Source organism: Sander vitreus, chromosome 2 (assembly GCF_031162955.1).
Source record: "Sander vitreus isolate 19-12246 chromosome 2, sanVit1, whole genome shotgun sequence".
Lineage (NCBI taxonomy): Eukaryota > Metazoa > Chordata > Actinopteri > Perciformes > Percidae > Sander > Sander vitreus.
The window spans coordinates 37728964-37752846 of NC_135856.1; the positions used below are offsets into that span (position 1 = coordinate 37728964).

The 23883-nt window shown below is 41.7% G+C and overlaps 2 protein-coding genes and 2 non-coding genes across 5 annotated transcripts in view; 2 read left to right on the forward strand and 2 right to left on the reverse strand.

Annotated features, from left to right (window-relative positions):
- Nucleotides 1-8409, reverse strand: part of LOC144528813 (E3 ubiquitin-protein ligase DTX4-like) — a 29428-nt gene extending 21019 nt beyond the window's left edge. Inside the window, exons 1-2 of one of the 2 annotated variants that reach the window (XM_078267667.1) lie at nucleotides 8061-8409; nucleotides 6715-6941 (exon numbers count right to left, since the gene is read on the reverse strand). In XM_078267667.1, coding sequence (XP_078123793.1) covers nucleotides 6715-6925 — 211 coding nt within the window. In that variant the 5' untranslated portion in view covers nucleotides 6926-6941; nucleotides 8061-8409. Of the gene's footprint in view, nucleotides 1-6714; nucleotides 6942-7233; nucleotides 7728-8060 lie in introns of those variants that run through there. The other variant, XM_078267658.1, reaches the window with a different exon arrangement.
- Nucleotides 1-23883, reverse strand: part of LOC144528899 (ladderlectin-like) — a 128231-nt gene that overhangs the window by 39921 nt on the left and 64427 nt on the right. The gene's annotated exons all lie outside the window — the stretch shown is intronic.
- On the forward strand, nucleotides 9064-9136 carry trnat-ugu (transfer RNA threonine (anticodon UGU)). Its single transcript has one exon. It is a non-coding gene; the product is annotated as a tRNA-Thr (tRNA).
- On the forward strand, nucleotides 9541-9613 carry trnak-uuu (transfer RNA lysine (anticodon UUU)). Its single transcript has one exon. It is a non-coding gene; the product is annotated as a tRNA-Lys (tRNA).

Here is a 23883-nt window from a genome sequence, read left to right on the forward strand (position 1 = left end):
GGAATATTGGTCTGCATCAGAGCATGTGAGCGGGAGGATTTTGGATTGAGAGCGCACAGCGGATGTTTTAAAAAGGTGGAGTGTCACCTTATCTCCCGCTTGAGTTCAAAGCATGCCCGAGACTGACCCAGGCTTATGTTGTAGGCTACACGCAGACGAAGGCGCCTGCTCGCCCTCTGGGCACTGGCGGCATGGCACCAATCGTCTGATAAATACAACGCAGCAGGGGGAATGAACAGCTTCTTGAGGAGAATTGGAAATCTGCTTACATGCATTCAGCAGGCACAAATTCACAATATTAACAGTTTGAGGAAATGACAAAACTTATATTCAGTATGTGAGTCTCTATCAAGGTTAAATGTCTAAAATTAAAATCACATCCCTGAAAAAGACAAATCTTAACACACAAAAAAAAGACTGAAACAGAGAACAGAAAATCAAAGACAGAGAAGTCCAGAGGAAGCTAAATCAAAAGCAGTGGGATCGCTCTCAAAGGTAAAGAGAGTTTGGGAGTGAGGAGGAAGAGAGAGTCGAAAGACAAGTAGATCCCGAGATAAGAGAAGAACATAGAGACTGAAAGAGAGAGGATTATTATTTAATTTAATTAATTATCTAGGAGGTCAAGCTGGCCTAGAGTCACCAAGACTAAATCTTCCTGCAATTATTTTCTCAAGGTTCCAAGGGAGATGAGTTCTCTGAGCTGAACTAAAGGTGAAGTTAAAACACTGCAGATCAGTGACTGGTCAGAGAGAACCATCAATAGCGCATCATGGGACTTCCTGCACAAGCCTGTGTTTGAGAAAATGAGTCTGGAGCTCTGATACCACTGTTTTCACTGGCTGAGTTGTCTTCCTAGGAAAGTAAACTGAACATCAGATGTAAAATCGGTGGACGGCCCCCCATTTTAGAGAACAAACTTCAACTGCTCCTAGCAACCAATAACACAGCTTCTGTTTTGATGGAAAATGACGAACAAAACCAAAAAATTACATTTCTATCTATCTATCTATCTATCTATCTATCTATCTATCTATCTATCTATCTATCTATCTCAATCTAAAACACATTCTCTAGCTCTACTTTTGTCTTTCCATTTCCATTTTTTTGGTGCATCTCTTTGCCTCTCTGCGAGCCCCTCTAAACCCCATCCCATGACAGTCATCAGCCACAGGCAATCCTGAGTGTGTGTGTGTGTGTGTGTGTGTGTGTGTCTGGTCCATCTTTCACAGGCAACAAAATGTGACTAGTCTGGTTTAAATGTGAGGGTGTTATAATTAGGGTATGTTTAGGTTTGGAGGACTAAGACATTCTAAGGCAATAAGTTGTTGTTAATAATGACGATGTCTGATACAGTAACGCAGCAGTGACATACATATTTATTGATGTCTTCACATGCTTTTCATATACGTCCAGTGCTTGCATGTGTTGCAGAGTACACAGTAACCTGACACGCAGAGTTTCACAACAACTCAAAGCACTGTGACCCCTCCACCTCTTTCATCATGCTTTCTCTGGGTTTCCTTCCCACTATTTTCTTGTGATTTATGACGTGTGTCCATGTAGAAAACAGACTGAACAGGCAGGATCCAGTCCGCTAACTTTAGGGCGTTATCACACCTGTAGTTTGTTTGCTTTGGTCCGAATCAGTTGGTGAGTTAGTAAACTTGGAGCGATTTGCCCTCGGTCGGTTTGGTTTGGTTTCACACCTGGAAAAATCCAAGCGTACCAAAATGCGTCATTACAAGAACATCCAGCCCTCTTAATTATTATTATTATTATTCAATCGAACTAAAGGCTGTCGGTGTGAAAACGCCCTTAAGCTAAGTTAGTTCTGCCAAACAAGAAATGGTGATCCACGACCATAAGGAACACAGAAAGCTAACAGGGTTATTAAACGCCTCCTTTTCCTACAAAAAATGGCTAATCGCATAAAGAAATCTTAGTCGACTAAGAGCAAAACAACCAATTTGTTGACTAATCCACTAAGGGTTGAGTCTATATGTATATATATATATTATTTTATTAATCTCCTAAAATACATTGTTTGTAAAAAGTGTTTGCTTGAGCCAGTTGAAGGCACAGTATACATGCACGTGGTGTGCACATGATCAGGATAGTACCACCCCCCACCTCATTTTAAGCTAGCCCTGTCTCTCCTCTGACTTTGTGGTGCCGCCTTCTCCCTTTAGCTCTCTCTCTGTCTTTGTCTCTACTTTGAATCACATTGAAAGAGTCCAATCCCCAGAGTTTGGGGTTCAGAGTCAATTTTCAGCTTCATAGAGTATGTGAGAGAAAAGCAGACGAAGAGGGTGATGGAGGAGAAAAGAAAAAGAGATGGTGAAAGATAGATCAGGTGGCTCGGCCGGCAGAGGTCTCTAGTGCGCCTCTTCAATGGGCCCCTTATAGCTGAAACAGTACCGATCACCCGGGTAACGTTATACAAGGCCTGTTTCGTGGGCTCTGTAAAATACGAGTCAAGGTCTCTAGTGAGCCTGCTCTATTAGCCCCGTAGTGCTGAAGTAGTGCTCAAGATCTGGTTATTTTTTAATACGGCAGAAAAACTTTTTTGGCTTCATGCCCCACTGAGCAACTTTTATAGGAATGAACGAGGCCCCGTTACCTTTAAGGCTCTGACACACCAACCTGACGGCCAACCGTCGGCAGAAAAGCCAGTCGGACTGACTGCCTCCTCGAGTTGGTCAAAAAAAGTGCCTCAGAACACACCGAAGAGACGAGACGTAATATGTCTCCATAACAGCAGGCGCCGCTAATCTGTATTGTCGCCCAAAAAATGAAAAACAGCAGCTGATTGCACGAACGTGTCACGTGGGTCTGGCTTTATCAGGTAGGAGGGCTTAAAGAGACAGGTGCTCCAACAGAGCACCTCAGCCAGAGGGAGACTACATGAGCGACAAATTGATTGAAAATTTGAATTAGCTGGTGAACATAGTGGAGCATTTAGAAGATAAAGAGACACATATGTCCCTCAGGGGTTGGCATCTCAACAGTATCATGCTAGCGCAGGTTTTTACAGTAAGTTACTACAGCGCATGTAAACATGTTGTGTAATTTCCTGTCGTAACTTGTATTGGCTTGTCCCATTAACCTGGTTTGTTGAGTGCATGTAAATGTAGTTTATGTTAATGTTTGGTTCCACTCCCTCCTGCTTTCTTGTCACCACAATCCAACCCCTCCTCTGTGTCTCTGGGGAGTCGTCCCCCCCCCCTCCCCAATGACCCTAACGCCCCTGGGCATTGTGGGGGTCTGGGAATGTGTCTCCTTCAGCAGGACCAGCTGGAACGAGAGGAGCAACATGCTGCAGGAGCAAAAAAAAGATGCCCCCAGAGTTTGAAAAACGTCCCTTAGAGGAACTGATGACAAGGCAGTCTTTTCATTAAGAAAGATTAAGAGGGGACATTTGCTAACAGTGTGACACTCAGAAGCCCAAGACCAGGAGGACACCACTCTCCTCCAACCACCACTGTCTGTGTCGGGAGAACCTGCATGATGGGAGGATCCATGAGGACACTGTAGGGGTATAGATGGCAGGCATTTAAAACGTCCTTTCATATTTGACTGTAAAAACAGACTTGTACATCTGGCTGCCGTGTCAATGTTATAATCAGGTGTCCTTCTCATAGACTCCAATTTCCCATCAGCGTGCAAAACCCAGTAAGACTGTCTGAGCCAAAATCCAGATTTTGACAGCTCAAAATCCCTGTGTGCAACTGGCAGCTACAACCTGAAAGGATGATCTGCGAAGATGAACAGCATAAGATATGAAAGGTTGGAAATAAATAGGCATTAAATAACGACGGGCTCACTTTTATACGCATTATTTAAGCTCAGATACTGGAAATCCTGATCCAACATATATAGCACGGACATCCACTTCAATAATCAGCTTCCTCACTGATAGAAGTTGTCTCATGAATTCATCTGCCTCTGGTGTTTGTGCTTCTTGACGTTATTCTGATATCTTCAGACAGCTGGCTGGCTGGTGTCAGCTCACAGGCAGATATGGACAGATCCAACTAAATCTAATCCCCACACTGTAACATGACACCTCGCTAACAAACACAAATCAAGCGAGCAAATCACTGTGCAGAATTCTTTTTCAGTCTGTTCCTCCCATAGATGTGACCGTTAGAGCGCTGACACACCGGGCCGATAATCGGCCGTCTGACAGTCTGGCGAGGTCGGTGACTCGAGTCTGTTCGGTGTGTTGCGTGCCGTCGTCCGTTGTAGGAGCCGTCGGCCTTCATTTTGGCCGACCTGACATGTTTTAGTACAATATGATATCGTATTCTGAATGAGTCGCCATTAATGATCGGCCGTCTGGTTGGTCTGTAACGGCCTTTAGCTTCACTACGGGTTACGGAATGTGAAAGTTACCACGATGAGTCCCCCTGCTTTGTCCAACGACTGGGCAGTTGATATGGTTAAGATTATTATTTGGGGGGGGGGAACCCAGATGCCGTAATGGTTAAGGAATTAACCATTGTTAATGACATATTGTTGCATGTCATACCTCTCTCTCCTATGCAAAAGTACATCCACAGTACCTTACACACTCAAGTAACGTTAATTAGCTACAACTGATACCCAAAAACAGGTGGTGAAAATAAAAATGAGATTTGATATGGGAGTGTCAGAGTTTAGCAAATCCCAGTATTTTGCCAACCTAGAACTGGATCCTGAGTGCAAATGGCCACCAGCACCCAACTTTGACTGCTCTCTTTTTCCTTCTTCGTCTTTCTTGCTTCCCTTCATCTTCCACTTTACTGAACTTGTAACAACGAGCGACCCCCAAACCTAACAACCCCTCCCCTCTGCCTCCGAGGTCTGTTCTGCTTCTTAAAACCCTCAGACTTCCACCTCCTGTGTGTGTGTGTCTCACAGCCACAATGGAGTAACTCACATCTGTTCGTCATAATCCAACAATGGTGGTGGAGCGAAGGACAGAGAGGGAGAGAGAGCGAGAGAATACAGACTCAACTCCCAACAACCACTCCCACTCCTTCTACAACCCCCACTGCACAAACACACACACACAATCTTTCTATCTCTCCCAAGTCTAAGCAAAAACCGAAAGGCCCTTGGGACTTTTGCCTATTGATGAAACTTAACACTTGTACAAGAGAGAGGGAGAGGACGGGGGAGAGGGTGAGAGACCCCAGGCAGAGGGGGGAGAGAGTGAGAGAGAGAGAGAGAGAGAGAGAGAGAGAGAGAGAGAGAGAGAGAGAGGGTGAGAAGGGGGGCTACAGAGGGAGGACAACTAAAGTGAACTCTCTGCTCATCAGGCCTTGAAATATTCCATTCTTTCCACAATACCAAGGTCTCTCTCTGTTTCTTCGTGTCAGGAGTGTGTAGCTGCTATGTGTGCGTGTGTGTGTGTGTGTGTGTGTGTGTGTGTGTCTGTGTGTGGTGCTAGTGGATAAGGGCTAAAGAACGCAGCTAACTCAGTGGTGCAATGGTCGTTTGCAGCTGCTCCACACCATCATAATGTTGAAATTCAACCCAACACCGCCACACACACACTTACAAACTTACAAACTTACACATACAAACTTTCTCTCAGTTTCTAACTGACAGAAGTTCCACAATGCTCTTAATTTTAAAGTGTTTATAGCAAATCCATACATTAAGAGTTTATCTAGTGTAGACACCAAAACCCGGGAACCTTTTGCTTTTCGTGTCATCTATTTTTTCTAAGCTAGGTTTATGGTCTCCATAGTGTCCCCAGCTGGATGTTCCTGCCAAAGAATGACGTCATCACGCCTTTCGCATTCAGCGCGAAGGACTCAAAAGTTATCGCAGCGCACCTCTGATTCCATTCCAACATGGACGGCTGGGAAGACTGACTGAGCAGTTACTAACAAAGCTTGACACCAGGTTTACACTGGCCGCTCAAGCACCGCCCTATTCCTTTCGCCGCTCATGTGAACCAATTGTGCTGTTTACACAGGACACGCCGTGCCATGGAGCTCCACAAACGGCTCACGTTCTGGAGTGATCGTTTCTGCGTCTTCCTGTTTCCATTTCAAATGAAAAGCCTTGCTTATTTTGTAGACAGAATCCCTTCATTTGTTAACACAAGGCTTTTATTCAATTATTGATGGCCATTATCAAAACTCAACAAACTCAATGTAGGAAGTGAACCAAAACACAAAGCAACTCACCACAATTGTCCCCAGATATAGCTCTGTATAGAGCTAGTAAAATCAGACTTCCATGTATCTGCACATACTCAGATGTGTTACTTTGCAGACACCCAAAAATTAAATTAAAGTTGGTGTCTTTTGACATGGGAAACACCCATAACAGTATTGCAGGGCATGTTGCCTGAATCTCACATAATAATGCATTTCTTATATGAGGAGTCCAGGCAGAATATATTACACCTCTATCTTGTATAGCGCCACAGAGTGTATTATGCAGTGATGTGTTTGGGGGTCAACAATGACTTAAGGCATGCAGGTTGTTAAAAAGCCATGGCCATGATAAGCAGCAAACAGCACATAGATGTCCAAGAAGCATATGTACAGTAATGTAAAACACCGTAAGCTGCCAAAATAGCGTTTTAAGCCGGTAAAAGCACTCTCCTATGTTACAAGGTGAGTTGTATGGCCCTGCACTCTCATTTAAAAGCCCAAACGTGACACCCTTGCAAAGTACATTCTCTCCCTTTACCGTCATAAGCACCTTCCTTACCTGTGTCCTGTCTGAACTGGTGCATGGACTGGAGATCTATGATGTACGGCGAGAGCCGGCTGTCCACCTGGCCGAGTACAACGCTCCCTCCGCGGGGGTCACTGCTCCGGATGGCCGCCTCTATCTGGTGGGAGACGGCGGGGCTGTAGGGCCGCCACCGTCCGTGTTCATTCAGCCATTCCCACACCACCACGACAGAGGCCAGGAGCATGTTGTTACTGTTGGCCCTGGAGAGGAAATGAATTATGAAATACCAGGAAAACACTTATTTGTTAGCTGGAAGTATCGCTAAGCCCCTCCTGATAGATGTCTTTGCCAAAATAAAGCCTTGCTCAAAGCAGAGGCCAACCACACAGCAAACTAGGTGGCATAATATGCATACAAAACAGTCTCTTTTTTTGGCGATATCAATTTTAATCTGTCCCTCTATGATTGTATGGGTGTCTTTCACCCTCGTGATTAATTAATACAGAACGAGTGTTCCCTAAATAAAAAAAAAAAACATTCTTTCAATCTTACATGGAGCCGCGGCTGAGCTAACGCCGGGAGAAGGTGAAACATTCTTCTACGTAGATTGGATCTCCTCGCATGGCCAAGCGGAGAAGGAAACCACGGTCCTAGCTCGACTCAGACTGTCTTTGTTATAACACCGTAATACGATGTAAGACCAGCCGAAAAGTAAACCGACAATAAAGCGGCCTAAATATTGTCGTTTTTATGTGCTAGTCCTTGCTCCAGACACACAGATAGCTTCTCCGACGAGTCTTTTACTTCCAGCGACGGCCTTTTACGTTTTGTGGGATTCTTGCCAGAAGAAATACGCTTAAAAAAATAGCGCTTCTTATTTCTTGGAGAGCGGGAGCTAGATATCCCGACAGAACCAGCCTCGGCAAGTTGTAGACAACAGCTAGTGTGTTTTCTTCTGTTCTTTGAGGCGTAGCATAGCGAAATGTTGAGAAAGTATTGTGGCTTCCAACAGCGCAACCTCAGTAGTGGCCTTACGTTACGTTTACCACTCTCCAACCCGGGTCATTTCAGAACAGGTTCAACTGGTCTGAGTCCCAGGAACACTAAACACAAACTGGAGATTTATAACGTTACTATAAACAAATGTAACATACTGTCCATACTGCGATGTTTTTATGTGGTAGGAATTTGTAGCGACTTGCCTAATCTCACGTTTGTCATATTTCACAGTCTTACTACAGCGTTATACTTAGTGTTGTTATTCGTTGCAGCAGCCTGATGCTTACATTGTATTTGAACACTTGGTTAGGCCATATGCTAGTTTATGTATTCATAACAGTTTCCACCACCGCACAGAAAGGGTAGAATCAAACACTCACCTGTTGATATGAACTTCTAAGTCCACTCTCCTAGTCCAGGACACTTGGAACAAAAGCCAGGCTCGCCACAGACCTCTTCATGAATTAAATCTAACGTTACCCTTCAGTCCTCTCAGCTCCACCATGGCTCTTTCTTCTCTCCCTCTGGTCACACAAAGCCAAATTCCCCTTTTTTCTCTTTATAATAAAATGCAAAGTCCAAACAGAGAGGAAGTAGATTCCCTCTAATGGTTTAAGGGTAGGAAAATGGTAAGTCCATGATACGTTGAAATAAACTCTGCCATGTTTATCCTGAGACTATCCTTTCGCGTCCATTTTTACCTTGCCGTGGGAAAACTTGGTGTGAGGCTACAGAGGAAAGTGGGGGGGACAACAGCCGTCTCCTGCCCCTCACCACGCCCTGTAACCCCCATGGGGGCCGAGAACCAATAGGCAGTCTCCCAAAACATGTCATGCCAGAAGTTTGTCTGTTTATAGACTGTAATCGTTTATGCCATCATTGTCAAAGTGAAAGATGATGTAATAAAATGAAATATATGAAATATTATTTTCCTTTGGCCACTTTGAAATTCACTGACAGGTAGCTTCTTCGACTGAGAGTGTTGAATGAGGAGTTTGCTTTGCGTTAGCAGGCGCTTGTCTTTTTGAAGGTGGTGACATGCTGGCACCTTGTGGATACATGTGAAATCTCACATAAGTTTTTGAGCATGTTACTATCGAAATCATGAAGTGAAATACAGCGCAGGCAGTTTTTTTTTCGTTTTTTTTGGGTGGGGGGGCGTATTCAATATGTTGTCAATTAATGCTAGATTACATGTGTGGATGTTACCGTACCGTCAGTTCAGGTAGTTTTAATTGTTACTTGCTTATTTCTGTTTAGGGAAATGTCGGCATGCTCTACGTCGCAATATTTCTTGCTTTTTCTTTATCTGAGAATCAAAAAAAAAGTCTGTACTGAAGACCAACTATTTAGGTAAATGTGACGTCACCTGATTTCAACACGGGCTCCATAGCTCAGGGGTTAGAGCACTGGTCTTGTAAACCAGGGGTCGCGAGTTCAAATCTCGCTGGGGCCTAATCGCTTTTTCTATTTCAAGTTTACTTTTATCATTTTGCAATCTACATAGGCTCAATAATTTATTATCACAACTTAATTTCGTACTAAAGGCAAAAAGCCCATCAAAAGCCCTGACTAGATCTACAGTGGCCAACACATTTTTTAACGATCTATTTAGGCTAATTCATTGTCTGTACCAAAACGTTTTTAGCATTTTCCTACTAATAAAGTGCTAATATGCTAAAGTAACTTAAATGTAAATGCTACAAATGCATTTGAACGCATTACCGTCCTCAGTGGTTTCTTTCAGTCCAGACCAGATCCTGGACAGGGTCGTCCAGAGTAGATTTGTCCGTAAGAATGGACACGTGGTACGTAGGTACAGCATGTCAAAAATAGAATATGCTACCGCTGTTACCCTGAGCCCGGATAGCTCAGTCGGTAGAGCATCAGACTTTTAATCTGAGGGTCCAGGGTTCAAGTCCCTGTTCGGGCGGATATGTTTATGTAGAAAATAGCAACTTCTCCCATCTTCGACTTTTGGAAGTTTAAAGTCTGATGTTACCTGATATGGCCCTCTGCTGACTAACTCCATCCTCACTGTATCAGCCAGGGTTGGCCAGTCAGCAGGATCTATAGGTGCTGCCTTGACAAATTCACGCACTTCAGGATGTGTTGATGCTCATGCTGTAAAATAGTGCCAGTGTACACAATGATTAAGGATACACAATGATCCACACATTCAAACACATCATCAGGCAATGAACATCTGAATCATAAAATATAAGTAATGGTAGTACTGTTTAATTACATGAGTGAAAAAGCCTACAAATCTAGGGAAAACTTATTCTAGCTTTAATGTGTCCTGTAGACAACTTGAATAAATACAGATGGTTACAGTCTAGTGTGATTATATTTAAGTTAGCTATATTCCCTCTGTAAATTGTATTTATCATCAAATATATTTTATTGGGATACTAAAACAAATATGTAAGAAACCATTCAATAATAAATACTATTGGTATTTTACTTGAGACTTTCTGAAATGGACCGCCTTGAAAAAGATGTGGTAATATTGCATTTAAATGTGTGCAAGCTACAATTACTATGGTTTTCTGTCACTATGGAGGTTAAGAAATGTTTAAAGGTTTGGCTAATGTATTTGCATAATAAAAACAGACTGTCTTGGCATCCATGTGTGGACAATGGGATATTGGGATAGAACATTTGTGAATTATAAATTGTCAGAATTATACCAAAAATCTGGCTGCAACATACAATTACAGAACTCACCTGCTTCAGACAACATAGCAATGTATCAGAGACCACAAATAGTTGGCTAAACTAAAGGCCAATTCATGCTCCTGCATTAAATCGACGCCGTGGGTACAAACTCACATACGCACTTACTCGCCCTACCACACACTTCCACACATACACACATGCCGGCCCTGCTCAGGTGAGTCCGACTGTGGCCTGCACACAAAGTTACGCCCCCTGCTTCAAGTTACGCCCCTTTCGAGCTGTGATTGGCTACTCGTTGCCATGACGCATCATCTTAGCTGAATTAGCTAACTGTTCCACCAGGCTTGCATGCAACACTGGTTACAGAAAATTAACCCAACAAAGTTGTCACTCACCTGGCAATAAGAATGTGCATTCCTACGCTGTGACAAGTGTGTGTATAAAGCATTGAGTTGTTTACTCATTTAGTGTCTGGCTAGTTAGCTAGCTTGCTAAATCCACCTTGATTTAATGCTACACTGGTGACAGAAGATAAGCCAGGCAGCGTTGGGTCTAACGTCTCTCTTCATACTGATTTTGTGTGTTTTTGCTGGTGTTTTTGTAACACTGTTTAGCCGTGGTGAGTAGTTCTTCCTGTTCTGGGCTCTGGTCACGGAGACACAGGCACACCAGTGTGTCGAACTGTTTTCCCGTCAAACAGTGTTTCCCTCCTGTTAAAATGATAGCAACCGTCCATTGTAAAGGTTAGGGCATATGGTTTTGGTTAAGGTAGGGGAAACAACTGAAAACAGTCACAACTCAGCCAGCACCACCATATCTGCGCCGCATCTGTAGCTTACCACGTTCCAGTCCTTCTTGTGACCGGGGTGAAGTTAGTTTCATGTTTGACATCCGTTGGTTTTATGCAAATGTTACCTGCAAATGTTACCTTCAATAGCTTGGTGTCAATGCTTCAACATACCCTACAAGAAATCGAAGCATTGACACAGAGCTTATGAAGGTAACATCCTCGAAAACCGTCAAATGTCAAGCGTTAAACTAACTTCACCCAGCTGTTCTCACAACATGTCCCAGTATGGAGCTAAGCTAAGCTAACGTGCTTAGACAAGTAACGTAAGTAAGTTAAGGCAGGAATGGTAAGGTTAAGAAGCTAGCGAGATTTTAAAGTACTGAGATTTTAAAGCCCCTCCTCTGGGCTCCGTCTGGCCTTAGCGCTCCCCCCCACACACAGACGTGCACAAGCACCACTCAAAATTCTTACAAAAAAACTACACAGTTTATATAGTTTCCCTTTTGATTTATTTATTCCCAGGAGGAATAAGTAGCAAAGTAGCCTTTGTTTGTATATTTGTTTCGAATAAAAAAATTATAATTTGACCCTTCGCTAAGCCACGCCCGAAAACTGCCACAGGCCAATCGTGGCTTAGCAACCAAAATGGTGATGAGAAATACTGTTTCAAGCTAGTTTTACATTCCCGGTCATTCAGTAACATGGTGACGCAATCTTGTCAAGTGCTAATATTAAGTGCACGTGTATGAGAGAACATGATGTGTAAGAATGTTGTATGTATGGGTGTGTGTTATGCTACTGTTAAATTTGTGTTAGCAGGATAGCATTGGTTATATGTCCAAGACTGTAGGTGTATGAGTCCAGTGAATGTGAAGTGAGGTTATATTATTTTGTCTTGTCTAAGTCTAAGTCTTGTATGTGTAATATGTGTTAAATCATTTGAATTTATGTGCATTTATTTTCTGTTTCATATTATTTATCATCAGTTTGGTTACACCATTTATTTAATTTTTAAACGTTTTATTATCATCTTAACATGCACTTTTATCAGAGCTAATACATAGAGACAATGTGAATGTATGGGAACTGTATGCAATTTTTTCAGAAATAAACAAGCTTTGCCGTGAGCAACACGCTAACGTGCTCTCTGTTGATTCACAGTTTTCTTAAGCCACGCAGTGCTTCCTAGCCTGTGTAGCCATTACTGCCGGTCCAGATTCCCCCTAGGTCTGGTGCCGGTAACAAAAACATGTCCCAGAGAGCGATCGAGTGGGTACTCATCTGTTATTAACCCATCCTTAAGATGATTAAAGGCAAGACGGAGGCTCACTGACATACTTTAAAATATATTTCAGCATTTGTTAATCGCTAAAAATATAAGCAGGAGAATGTTATCATTGCAAAGTGTTCAAGCTAATGTCTTGTATTTATTCCACAAGATTTATGAATAAGCTGTTTGATTTATAATTATTATAATTATTAGATTATTTTCAAATGTCACTTACCCTGCTGTGCATGAACATAGCTGTTCCTCAATTTGTGTGTTTCCCATTTGAATGGTCAGCGTATGAAGCGGCTCACATTATTGCATGACCTATAGGCTTTAGCTTCAATTTTGATGAAATTATTCTCTCATCGGTTGCATATTATGTCGTGGATATATCCCTCGAATGCATACTGCAGTCCCTTTTGTCTTGCTCTCTCAGATATTTCACCTGTTCGCCAAAAATGACTAATTATCTCCTTGGGAATGTCTGACACCGGTGCATACATACTGTAATGGATGTGCCAGGCACGAAAGCTTGACAGGCGTAGCAACAGTAACCATGGGCGTAAATCTGATCTAACAGTAGGGGGGGGGACAATAAACATAACATTTCTGAAGAGCAATTTTTGAAGGGGACACAAATAATTCAGCCACAATTATACTCGTAGAGGACATGTGTACACAGAGGAAAGCCTTTACACTATCATTAGTGTAGCATGGAGACTGGACCATTATCCTTCTTTTCAATGTTTCTCTTGATTCAATAAAAAAGCTGACTATATTGACCAAAATATTCTTCTTTAAAATCATGTATTGATTTTTAAGTTGTTTATAATCGAGCCACAAAAATACCTTAAAACACAATGACTTATTTTGAAAAAGTGTCCCCATATAAAAGAAATATAATACTTTACTGTACACTTGTTAAATTAGCTGATCATAATGTAAATTAGTGAGCCACTGGTGAAGCTCATCTGCTCACCCTGACAGACACACACCTCCAAAAATATGAACTGAGATCAACACACTTACCTGAGACTCTACACCTGACTGTCCTTGGTCTCCCTGTCCCTCAGTTCTTTCTGTCTCCTTTGCCTGTGACATAGTGACGTTAGTATTTCCATAAGCACCCATTCTTGTAAAGATGTTACCAAATTGTCTTGATATGAGGACTTATTGTACTTACTTGGTGTTTTGGTGTACTGAAAAAGGATCTTATGTCTGTCATTTTTAACAACAACACAAATCTTTAACGTCAGATGTCTAAATATGAGTTAGTTTCATAGGTTCACCACGCGGTCATATTATAATTATAAAATGATCTTGCGTCCTCCACATAAATATTAGGTTTCTTCTGGGACAGAGGATATATATTTAACTGATCAGCCACTTAACTTCATATTGAGCAAAACACAACTGTAGATCTTCAATATTAACCCTAATATCAGTTCACACACATAACGTTAGGCTTATCGCTGTGGTAACGTTAGTTGTAGTGGGTGCTTTTCTATCCAACAAGCTATTAAACAAGCTAGGTAACGTTACATTATATTACACTAACATAGCAAACTTTTTTGTCATGACTAATTTATTAATTACTCAGCATCATTTCTATTTGAGAAAAGAACAACTTCATCCAATGTTTAATGTGAATAAAACAGCCTCGAACCGCCTACTTACTACATTCCTGTCATTACCCGATGTGACTGTGAGTCTAGTGCAGATCCTAAGGTACAGTGTGCAGTGGGCCAAACCACTGTGAGGCAAGGGAGGGGGGGACTCAAAATGTTTCTAAACTTAAAAATCATTTTTGGGGGTTTGTATTGTTTTACTGCTTACACAGATATTTTATTTTTATCATTATGTTATTTACAACACACAGCATTTTCTAGGGGGGGGGGACAACCCTTAGATGGGGGGAGGGGGGGTCCTGACAACCCCGACCCCCCTAGGATTTACGCCCTTGACAGTAACTAAGGAGGGCTGGGCTTAGCGAAGGGTCAATTATTTTTCCATTTATATTATTACAAGACAAGACATTATATCTCATCTCCGTACATGCTGCACAATATAATTACAACCAATGTGGTGGTAAACTTGTTTATTTTTCATATAAACAATAATAAATATCATGTAGTAATCAAAACTTTGTCAAGGGTTCCAGTGTTAGCGTGTTAGGTCTGGCTCTGCATGTGGCAGTAGCATTAGCTGTGGCAAACTACTATGGCAATGATTGTCCTTGAGAGAGAATATAGAAAGACACCAACAATGAAAAAACAGTAGTATTACCATTTCTCTGGCGCAAATATTTAGTAACAATATTATTGACAACCTATTTGTATGTATTGCCCATCAAAGAGATCAGTAACTGTAATCAATGTTCACTTCTGCATCATGCTACAGGCCTAACGTTACTCACCGGTCGGAGAGACTGTGAAACAATAGTTGAGATGGCAGGGAGAGGTGGTTTCATCGATCTGTGCTTCCGCGGTGTCGACGTTGAATTATCATAGTCATAACCAGGGTACCCCCAGGATTCTTCAAGTTAGATTTAAGACTTTTTAAGACCTTTTTAATACCACCTAGAATGAAATGTAATGCCAAATTCATGGCCATATAATGGAAAATCAGTGTGGATTTTAGGCCTGTGAAAAAAGAATTATTTACCATGTAACATTACCTGAATTGAATAAAACATTTTATTATAATCCTCATCATATTTAGTTCACAATAGCTTTGTAAGGCGTGTTTGTACTCTAATAACACAATATAATAGTAGTTTTGCATGAAGAGTTCTTATGCTATGAAACTAAAAATACAAAATAAATAGGATAATAAAAAAAAAAAAATGTGGGCATTATGAGGTGTCACAATGAGTTCCACCTTGGTAAGATAATATATAATTAGTGGGAATGCTGATTCAACAGCATTCCAACTAATGTTATTCTGTTCTTTATTATTAATCCCTCTTCCGTACGTTTTTTGGCTCTCCGTAACTTCTGCATACTTTCAGCTATTAAAACCATTCAACTTTTAAAATGTTCAGCTCTTTCAGCTAATGATGGGACTTCTTCAACTTTTTTTCTACTATTTATACTTTTTTAAATATTAAGCTTTTTAACACTTTTCTTTAACATTGAAATCAATGAGCGCAAGCTTTAAATCCTTCAAATCCTCTTCTGCTTCAAAATGTATCTCCTCCTACACTCTTTCACCTACAGACGTGATTCAAACTTTAAACTGTTCACAAAATATTCAGGTATTAGGCTTTGGCTTTTTAGTTTGATATTTTTTACAGTTTTTGTGAAAAAGCTGTTTCAGTTTAGTGTACATTTCAGGAAATCGATTAAACAGAGTGTGTATGTAGCTTCTTAGAGTGAGTGATGTCACAGATTAGAGTGTGGAGCTTCGAAAAAATTCTCTTTGTCCTTGCTCTATAAACTGCTCTCACACCCACAATTTTTACTTGTCATACACAATTCATAGATCAAAACGTAGATATTTTTGTCTAGTTTCCGACAATGTTCAGTTATGCGATATGACTTATACTTTTGGCTCGGTGAGCTTCCAAATGACAAGAGTTCCACATCTTCCTCCATTCGCTGCCCTGTTTAACATTCTCCACATTTCTGAGCGAAACGCAAAGCGAACCACTTGTTTAAATCGCTGATATACCCAAATTTTTAAGTTTATCAACATACATTTTATATGGATGTGTTCATAAAGGCCTTGTCGTGGTCACGATTACATCATTTCACTGATACCCCTTATCGTTTTAGCAGTCTGAGCCTTTATTTGAGAGCTTGCTCTGTGTCTTTGAATAGCTCCAGTGGGGCACAGCTGACAGTTTGAGCAGGTGACACGGTCGTTAACTGATTAAAGATCAAAGAGAGCTCATCACAGACTTCAAAGGGTGTTTTCACTAGTCATACGTTACCATGACAACCCTTTCACAGACAGTCAACTTGAAAAACTACTGGCAGTAATATGAACATTAGTCTACATCTTTGCGTTCCACTTCTGTCTGTCTCTGTCTCTCTCTGTCTGTCTCTCTCTCTCTCTGTCTCTCTCTCTCTGTCTCTGTCTGTCTCTCTCTGTCTGTCTCTGTTTCTCTGTCTCTGTCTCTCTGTCTCTCTCTCTGTCTCTGTTTCTCCCTGTCTCTGTCTGTCTGTTTCTGTTTCTCCTGTCTCTGTCTCTCTGTTTCTCTCTGTCTCTGTCTGTTTCTGTTTCTCCCTGTCTCTGTCTCTCTCTGTCTGTCCCTGTCTCTCTGTTTGTTTCTCTCTGTCTCTGTCTGTCTGTCTGTCTGTCTGTCTGTCTGTTTCCGTTTCTTGTTTTTATTCCCTCTTCTGTACGTTTTTTGGCTCTCCGTAACTTCTGCATACTTTCAGCTATTAAAACCATTCAACTTTTAAAATGTTCTTTCAGCTAATGATAGGACTTCTTCAACTTTTTTCTACTATTTATATAATATATAATATTTTTTAAATATTAAGAAATTTTCAGGTAATTAATTTCAACTTTCATCTTTGACAGTATTACAGTTCATCTTCCAGCTTTTCTAACAATGTATTTTAGCTCTTCACTTATTTATCTAATGCAGTTTAGCTTCCAACTCTGACAATTTTCCAGATTTTTCAGCAGTGCGGTGCAATGCATTTGGGCTTTAAGAATTTTCATACAATATGTTTCATATTTCTGCATATGTGAGTCATTATCAGTTAGAAAATATACTCAGACCTCACAATGTTCTACATATTTTGTCATTTTTCAACTTTTAAAGCCGACAATTCAGTTTAGCGTCAACTTTTAACTTTTTAATGAAATTCATACTCATTAAAATGATTTCCATTTTTTCAACTATTCTCACTACTTCAACTTCTTCTTATGGATTTAAGCTATTCACCCAGTTTAGCTTTAGCAATTCAGCTATTCAGCATTCCCACGCATTTTCTGCAGGAGATGTATGTATGTAATGTATGTTTCTAGTGTAATATAATATGCCAATGTAAATGTCAACTGCTTCAGTGATTGTTTCATCCCGTTATGCTTTTGCGTCAAAGGACTGCTTGAAAGCAGCGGGGATAAAGAGTTGGGCTCCAGTTTGTTTTTTCCTCACCCCGGTGATCGGCACATCTGGGTGATGCTGTGAAATGTGCGTCAGCATGTTGGATGCGTTTCAAAGATACCCTACAAAAGGTGGAGCACCACCGACACCATCGTCGTCTTATATCTCTCTGTTGCTAGCTGATCAGGAACCTGCAGGCGGTCTTCCAGGTCCACTGTTTCATTAGCGCTAGACTGACTCGCCCGCCGATCCGCTTGTTGTGCTAACCTTAGCCCCATTGCCCTCCGCCTCGTCCACCAACTTGTCCACATCTGTGGCCAGACTTCAGATACTTGCCCATTCTTCAGACATGCTAACATTAGCTTGTTGGTAGTACGGTGTGAAGACGTTTTGTTTTCTTTCCTGACAATTGATTAATTAGCGCCCGAGCTTGGATGTTTAGGCCAGAGCTTGCCCATGTTGTGCCGTTATTATTATACATCCTATGTCTCTTAAAGGACAAATCCGGAGCAAAATGAACCTAGGGGTTAATAACATATGTGTACCGAGTTGACCGTTCTCTGGAAATGTTTTCATGCTAATCAAATGTGACCAGTTTTATCTCAATTAATTAGCTTATAAAGGCTAGTTGTCGGGGCAAGGGTAAAGTAAAAAAATAATCGCTATTTCTATACCACTAACAAGGCTAAAAATTGCACCACACTTCCACGGTAGCATAATGAGGGTCCCTACATGTAAACTGAAGCATTGAGAACTTTGTAAGTGTACAGACAGTTTATTAAAAACATAGTTTATGGGCGCCCAGATAGCTCAGCTGGTAGAGTGGGCACCCATATATAGAGGTTTACTGCTCGACGCATGTCATTCCCCCCTCTCTCTCCCCTTTCATGTCTTCAGCTGTCCAATCCAAAATAAAGGCTGAAAATGCCCAAAAACGAGCAAAATGAACCGTCGGCACCTTGGGAAAACAGTCACGACCAGCCGAACGCCGTGCTTGAGCTGTGTTAAAGCTATGCCAATGTTTACTCCAGTTTGTCCTCTCCGTGTCTGTAGCCCTTTTAAGGGAACACGCCACCGTTTGTTGAAATAGGGTTACTCACCGTCTCCTTTATATTTATATATACGCATTTTGGTCTTAGTGTATGCATTGTCTTAGTCCGGCAGCGCCGCCGCTAGCTTAGCTTAGCGTAATGAATGGAATCCTTTGTTGCCGGTTAGCATGTCGTGTGTAAAAGTGAGCCAACACACAAAAAAAAAAAATTGAAAATGAAAACAAAATAGTACAAATAGCAATGCAGATTAAGACCAGACGATTTCCTAGGCAGATATTGACATGGGACTATATTGGGTGGAAGCACAGGCGAAGCACTGCTACTTGGGCACAGAGATATCACGCAGCACCTGAAACCCCCCAACTTCCTTCAACATACCGGCGTGAATCGCTGGCTATTGTTCCTACAGTAGACAGTGAATGGCAATGAACATAGCGAATTTTGCGAGAGACGAAGAGGATGACTTCTCAGACAGTAAAGATCCAGAAGCATACCTCTACAAACCAGACTTTTCAGAAGAGGAGCTGCGTGCTTTGGAAATAGAACAACAGGAGGAGGAGGTTACAATCACTCAACAGCCCGAGGACGTGAGGATGAGAGCTTACAACAAACTGGTGGTGTGAGTGTGGGGGAATATGCCAACCTATGGCGACTGAAATAGAGAGTCTGTGCTGTGGCGGTGGGACAAGGTACTGCCATTGATTAACGTGTGATAGATCATTAATGACTGCACTTCCCAGAGCTGGGATGTGTTCAGGCATCCATTAGCTAGGAAGTTGCATTGGCACACCCAGTGAACAACGGTATGTGGGTAGCCTCGATCGACCATGTCCTCTAAAAACATGGGCTACGTGTTATATAAATCTTTACTTAAGTAAAGAATAGATGTTAATACAAAATAAACCCTAGATTGATGTCTTATCTTTGCCATTATGAGGTACCTCCCCCCCGCCGTTAGCGTAACATCGCGTACCTGTAACCCAGCCAGCTACAAAGAACTGGGAAGCGTCCAGACTTTTAAAAGCTTTGAGATCAGCACCAGTATATGGGGATACCCCGTTTACCACATAGTGGTACCGATCAGCACCAGTATATGGGGCTACCCCGTTTACCACATAGTGGTACAGATCAGCACCAGTATATGGGGATACCCCGTTTACCACATAGTGGTACAGATCAGCACCAGTATATGGGCGTACCCCGTTTACCACATAGTGGTACAGATCAGCACCAGTATATGGGGGTACCCCGTTTACCACATAGTGGTACAGCTCAGCACCAGTATATGGGGGTACCCCGTTTACCACATAGTGGTACAGCTCAGCACCAGTATATGGGGGTACCCCGTTTACCACATAGTGGTACAGATCAGCACCAGTATATGGGGATACCCTGTTTACCACATAGTGGTACAGATCAGCACCAGTATATGGGGGTACCCCGTTTACCACATAGTGGTACAGAACGTGTGGACTGAAGTCGGGCAGACTTGGTGATTTAATGAGGTCCGTGAAAACAGAGGGAGAAAGAATTAAGGGTCGGTATCCAATCCTGCTATCTCCAACTTCTCCAAATACCGCTCTTTGTGAGCACCTACCAGATGCCCTACCTCAACCGATAACGGCACGACAACCTGTTCAATAGAAGAAGCCATGAAGCCATAAATACAGTTTATTTAGTGTTATGTATTTCAAACTGATTGAAACTATGAAACTTTCCGCTCGTCTACTACTGTTTAGCCTGTGCTTCCGCCGTCCGTCATGGCATCGTCACGTGGTCGTGGTCACGTGTTTGCAAAGGGTGAATTGGTTCTTGATCAGAGTTTTTACAGGATTACAGCAGCTAAAGATGATGGATCCTTTTTCACTAAGTTATTTATGCTAGCTGTCAGGATGTAAAGAACATTTCAAAAAATAAATTCTGTGTATATTGGAAAATGTTACCAACCCTAACTTTAAACAGCCAGCAAAAATGAGATAGCAGTAAATCAGATAGCAGCAACGGGTAACTTAACTGATTCATAAACGTCCTTCTCTAATCCTTAGCAACTATCACAACATCATTTCCTAGCATTATTAGCCAACTTTGCTTTAGTTCAACTTAACTGTTAGTGAGCTAACGTTACAAATGAAATGTCTTTACACAACACGGCACTTTTTAAAGTTATAAAAGAAGACATACCTGGGCATTTCTCAGAAATTTTGAAAATTAAAATTCCAAATTTGACTACTTGGTATACATCAAATTATCAGTCCTTTAGTCAGGAGCGACGTTATGAGCTTGGTTGACACCATAAGATAAGGGATTTTATGATTTTTTGCCATTTTCTTAATTATGTCAAGTAAATGTGTCATTACCATCACATCATCGAATATATGTAAAAAAATAAAACTTAAATGATAAATCAGTGCATTTAAAACATTTTGTGGTTTCACATGAAAATAATTTTTATCTTGAACTTAATGGGATTGTTGATTTTTACTTGAATTTTAAGTATCAAAATTTCTGATTCATCAATCTAACCTGGCTTGGAATATAAGCTTAAAATTTTTTTTTTAATACAGTGATCATTTAGACTGTCCAACATTGTCAAAAATATATAATTGTTGGATGTTTTTGTAATTTATAAATAATTTATTGGCAAAAATATGTATGGTGATGGTGATGACATTGCAGTTCTGGTAATGACAGTTTTTTGTGGTGATGACAAATCACTGATTGTAACCTTTTGTAATTTAAGAGCAGACAATGTCTATATATGTCTATATATCTATAGATATAGACATATATAGACATATAGGGAATCACTCGCCTGCAAACGGAACAGCTGCTCCACGTCCTGCAGGAGAGTGAACACCTCATCGGATGGCCGGTATAATGCACACCTTTTAAATTCGTTTAACTCTAGTAAAACAGCTCTCTCACTGTTGGTAACTTTTTCAACCAGTGCACACTGGCATTCCTCACAGAGTGAGAAGCCGATGACCCTCTTTACTATGTATCCTGCCAGGTGGTAGAGGACCACCTGACTTTGTCAAGTCAGGTGGTGATGGGTCTACTAGCTGCTCCACTCTCACAACCTCAGAAGCACTGCAGTGCTGTTCTGGGTGTCCAGGAAGTCCGCCAAGTGGTCTGATGCATCATCCAGGTAACTGCCAGTATGCGTTGTCGAGAGAAACTGCCCTACAGTGACAGCCCTTAGTGCATAGAGGAACTCCACAGGTGTTTTCACGTATGCAAGAAAAAGTATTTTCTAGACAGTCCTGAGTTAACCGGCTTGTAAGAACAAATTTGTGCCCTTATCTGAACAGATCTTGCTGGACCTCCAGTATTGTTGTTGTGGCCATCACCAGTCCTGTTTGGACTGGTTTCCAGCTGCCCTGGAGACCAATCCTCCACCATGTACCTCAGGGCAGCACTTGTTGTTTACTTACTGAATACATGCATTGCTGAACTCACCTTCATCTTCTCGAAATGGCTAGGCTCCAGGACACCTCTGGACAGATTGGGTGCCAGCTTAAGTGCCATGCTCTCTTGGAAGGACACCAGATCCTTTAAGGGGGCAACAGAGTACTCACTGGATGCCAGCTGCTCCTTTTCCACCACATCCTGTGGTATGGTGATGATGTGACCACGGATAATGGCACTCGTCAAGTTCTTGACGAGATGAGGAACGTCAGGCATGAAATAGAGTGATATTGCCAAATAGCCTCCATGTTCCCATATGGAGCTCCACGCCTGGAGTAATGGACAGCTCATCTAAGAAGAGCACACACTCTCTCTCCATTTCATTCAGCCTCAGCATCTCGAACACATCCCCCAAAACTCCTGGCTCCAGCTTTACATGCTGCATCCTCCTTTGCAGCATGCAGATGTTAGGCAGTGGAATCTGCATTTGCTGGAGGGTTTTATAACCAGTGGTGCCAGCGGTTATTTGTATTGCTTTTTTAATTGTCTCCGTTCCCCATCGTATTCCTCTCTTCTTTTCCTGTCCGAAGGCTGTAATTTGGTCTCTGTTAAACATTTGTGTGAACTTCTGGTTAACTAAATTGTTCCTCTTTCTTAGTGCCAAATTAATAATTTGTTGTTGTGCAAGAGCCCTCTCTGCTCTCCTTCTCATTAATTTCTCCATTTTGAGTTGCCTTATTAGGTCCTCCACGGTCACCCTTTCAGTCCCTGGCAGTCTGGTCCCTGGAGCATCTGGCCCTAGCGAAGTTGTTTTTTTCATGGCTGGCCCCCTGACTGATTGGCCCTCGTCTCACACATCCCTGGATCACCTGCCCCTGGAAAAGTGGCTTCTTCATCGCTCTTCTCTGTCTCCTGTCATGTCCCTTTCATTGCCGTCCACCTCAGTTTCTCCCTCAATCTCTGTAACAATAACAAGGTCATGTTGCTGTTATATGGATTTTGCCTTTGCACCTACTGTCATCTCCAATGTAAGGGTAAACTACACTCCTATAGAAAAGAAGTTAAAGCGAAACATTACTGTAACATGAATCAAATCATCCGCCACAATCAGAAACCAATAAAATGTATAAGTTAATCTACTGGCAATGGTTAATTAGGTAGAAATTTGTAGATTTTGTATGCAAATCCTCAGAGAATCCCAGATCTCTGGTTGTTTTGAAGCTGGATGAACTAATATGAATAATGTAATAATTTCATTAGGAGTGTAGTCTATCCTTGAATTACATGAAATGGGTTATATTGTTTGCTGCATGTATCATACCAAAGTTTAATTTGGCTTAATATGTGTGGTCCGTTGTACTTTGGATTGGTGCTGGAGGCACCCTCCCAGAAGGGGGTTTCCTCCTCTTTGGCTTAGGTCGATGAATGAATATTGTTGGAACAGCATCTGGCCTCAACTTGCCTCCTGTTTTTGCGGCAGTGAATTGGTCATCTTCAAAGTGTACCTATAGGTAGGCTTGTTAGATCAGTTTCCATTGCACTTCAAATATCATCAAAGTCATAATTCTCTACACTTAGAAATATGATGCCCTTTGAAATGCTAGCAAGTGATGTCATCTCTGTGAACATTACTTACATGACGTAGTTTTCGACTGTTGCTGGCCCCTGTCATTTGCAGGTTTTGCAGCTGACCAATGCCATCCATCTCTTCAGGCGCTCTTGGTCCTTGGGGAAGCCTTACATTCGGTAACCCTTCTTGGATTGATTGGAGCATCCAAACGCTGCACAGCCAACCATGGTATGACCAATGATCTATCAAATATTAGTTGTAATCAATGACCCATGACACCATTGAACATCACAGAGAGCGGATGACAACTTTTCCTCAACCACTTATGTCCTCTGACTTTTGAGAAGAGGTCAGAGTTCATGACCAAAC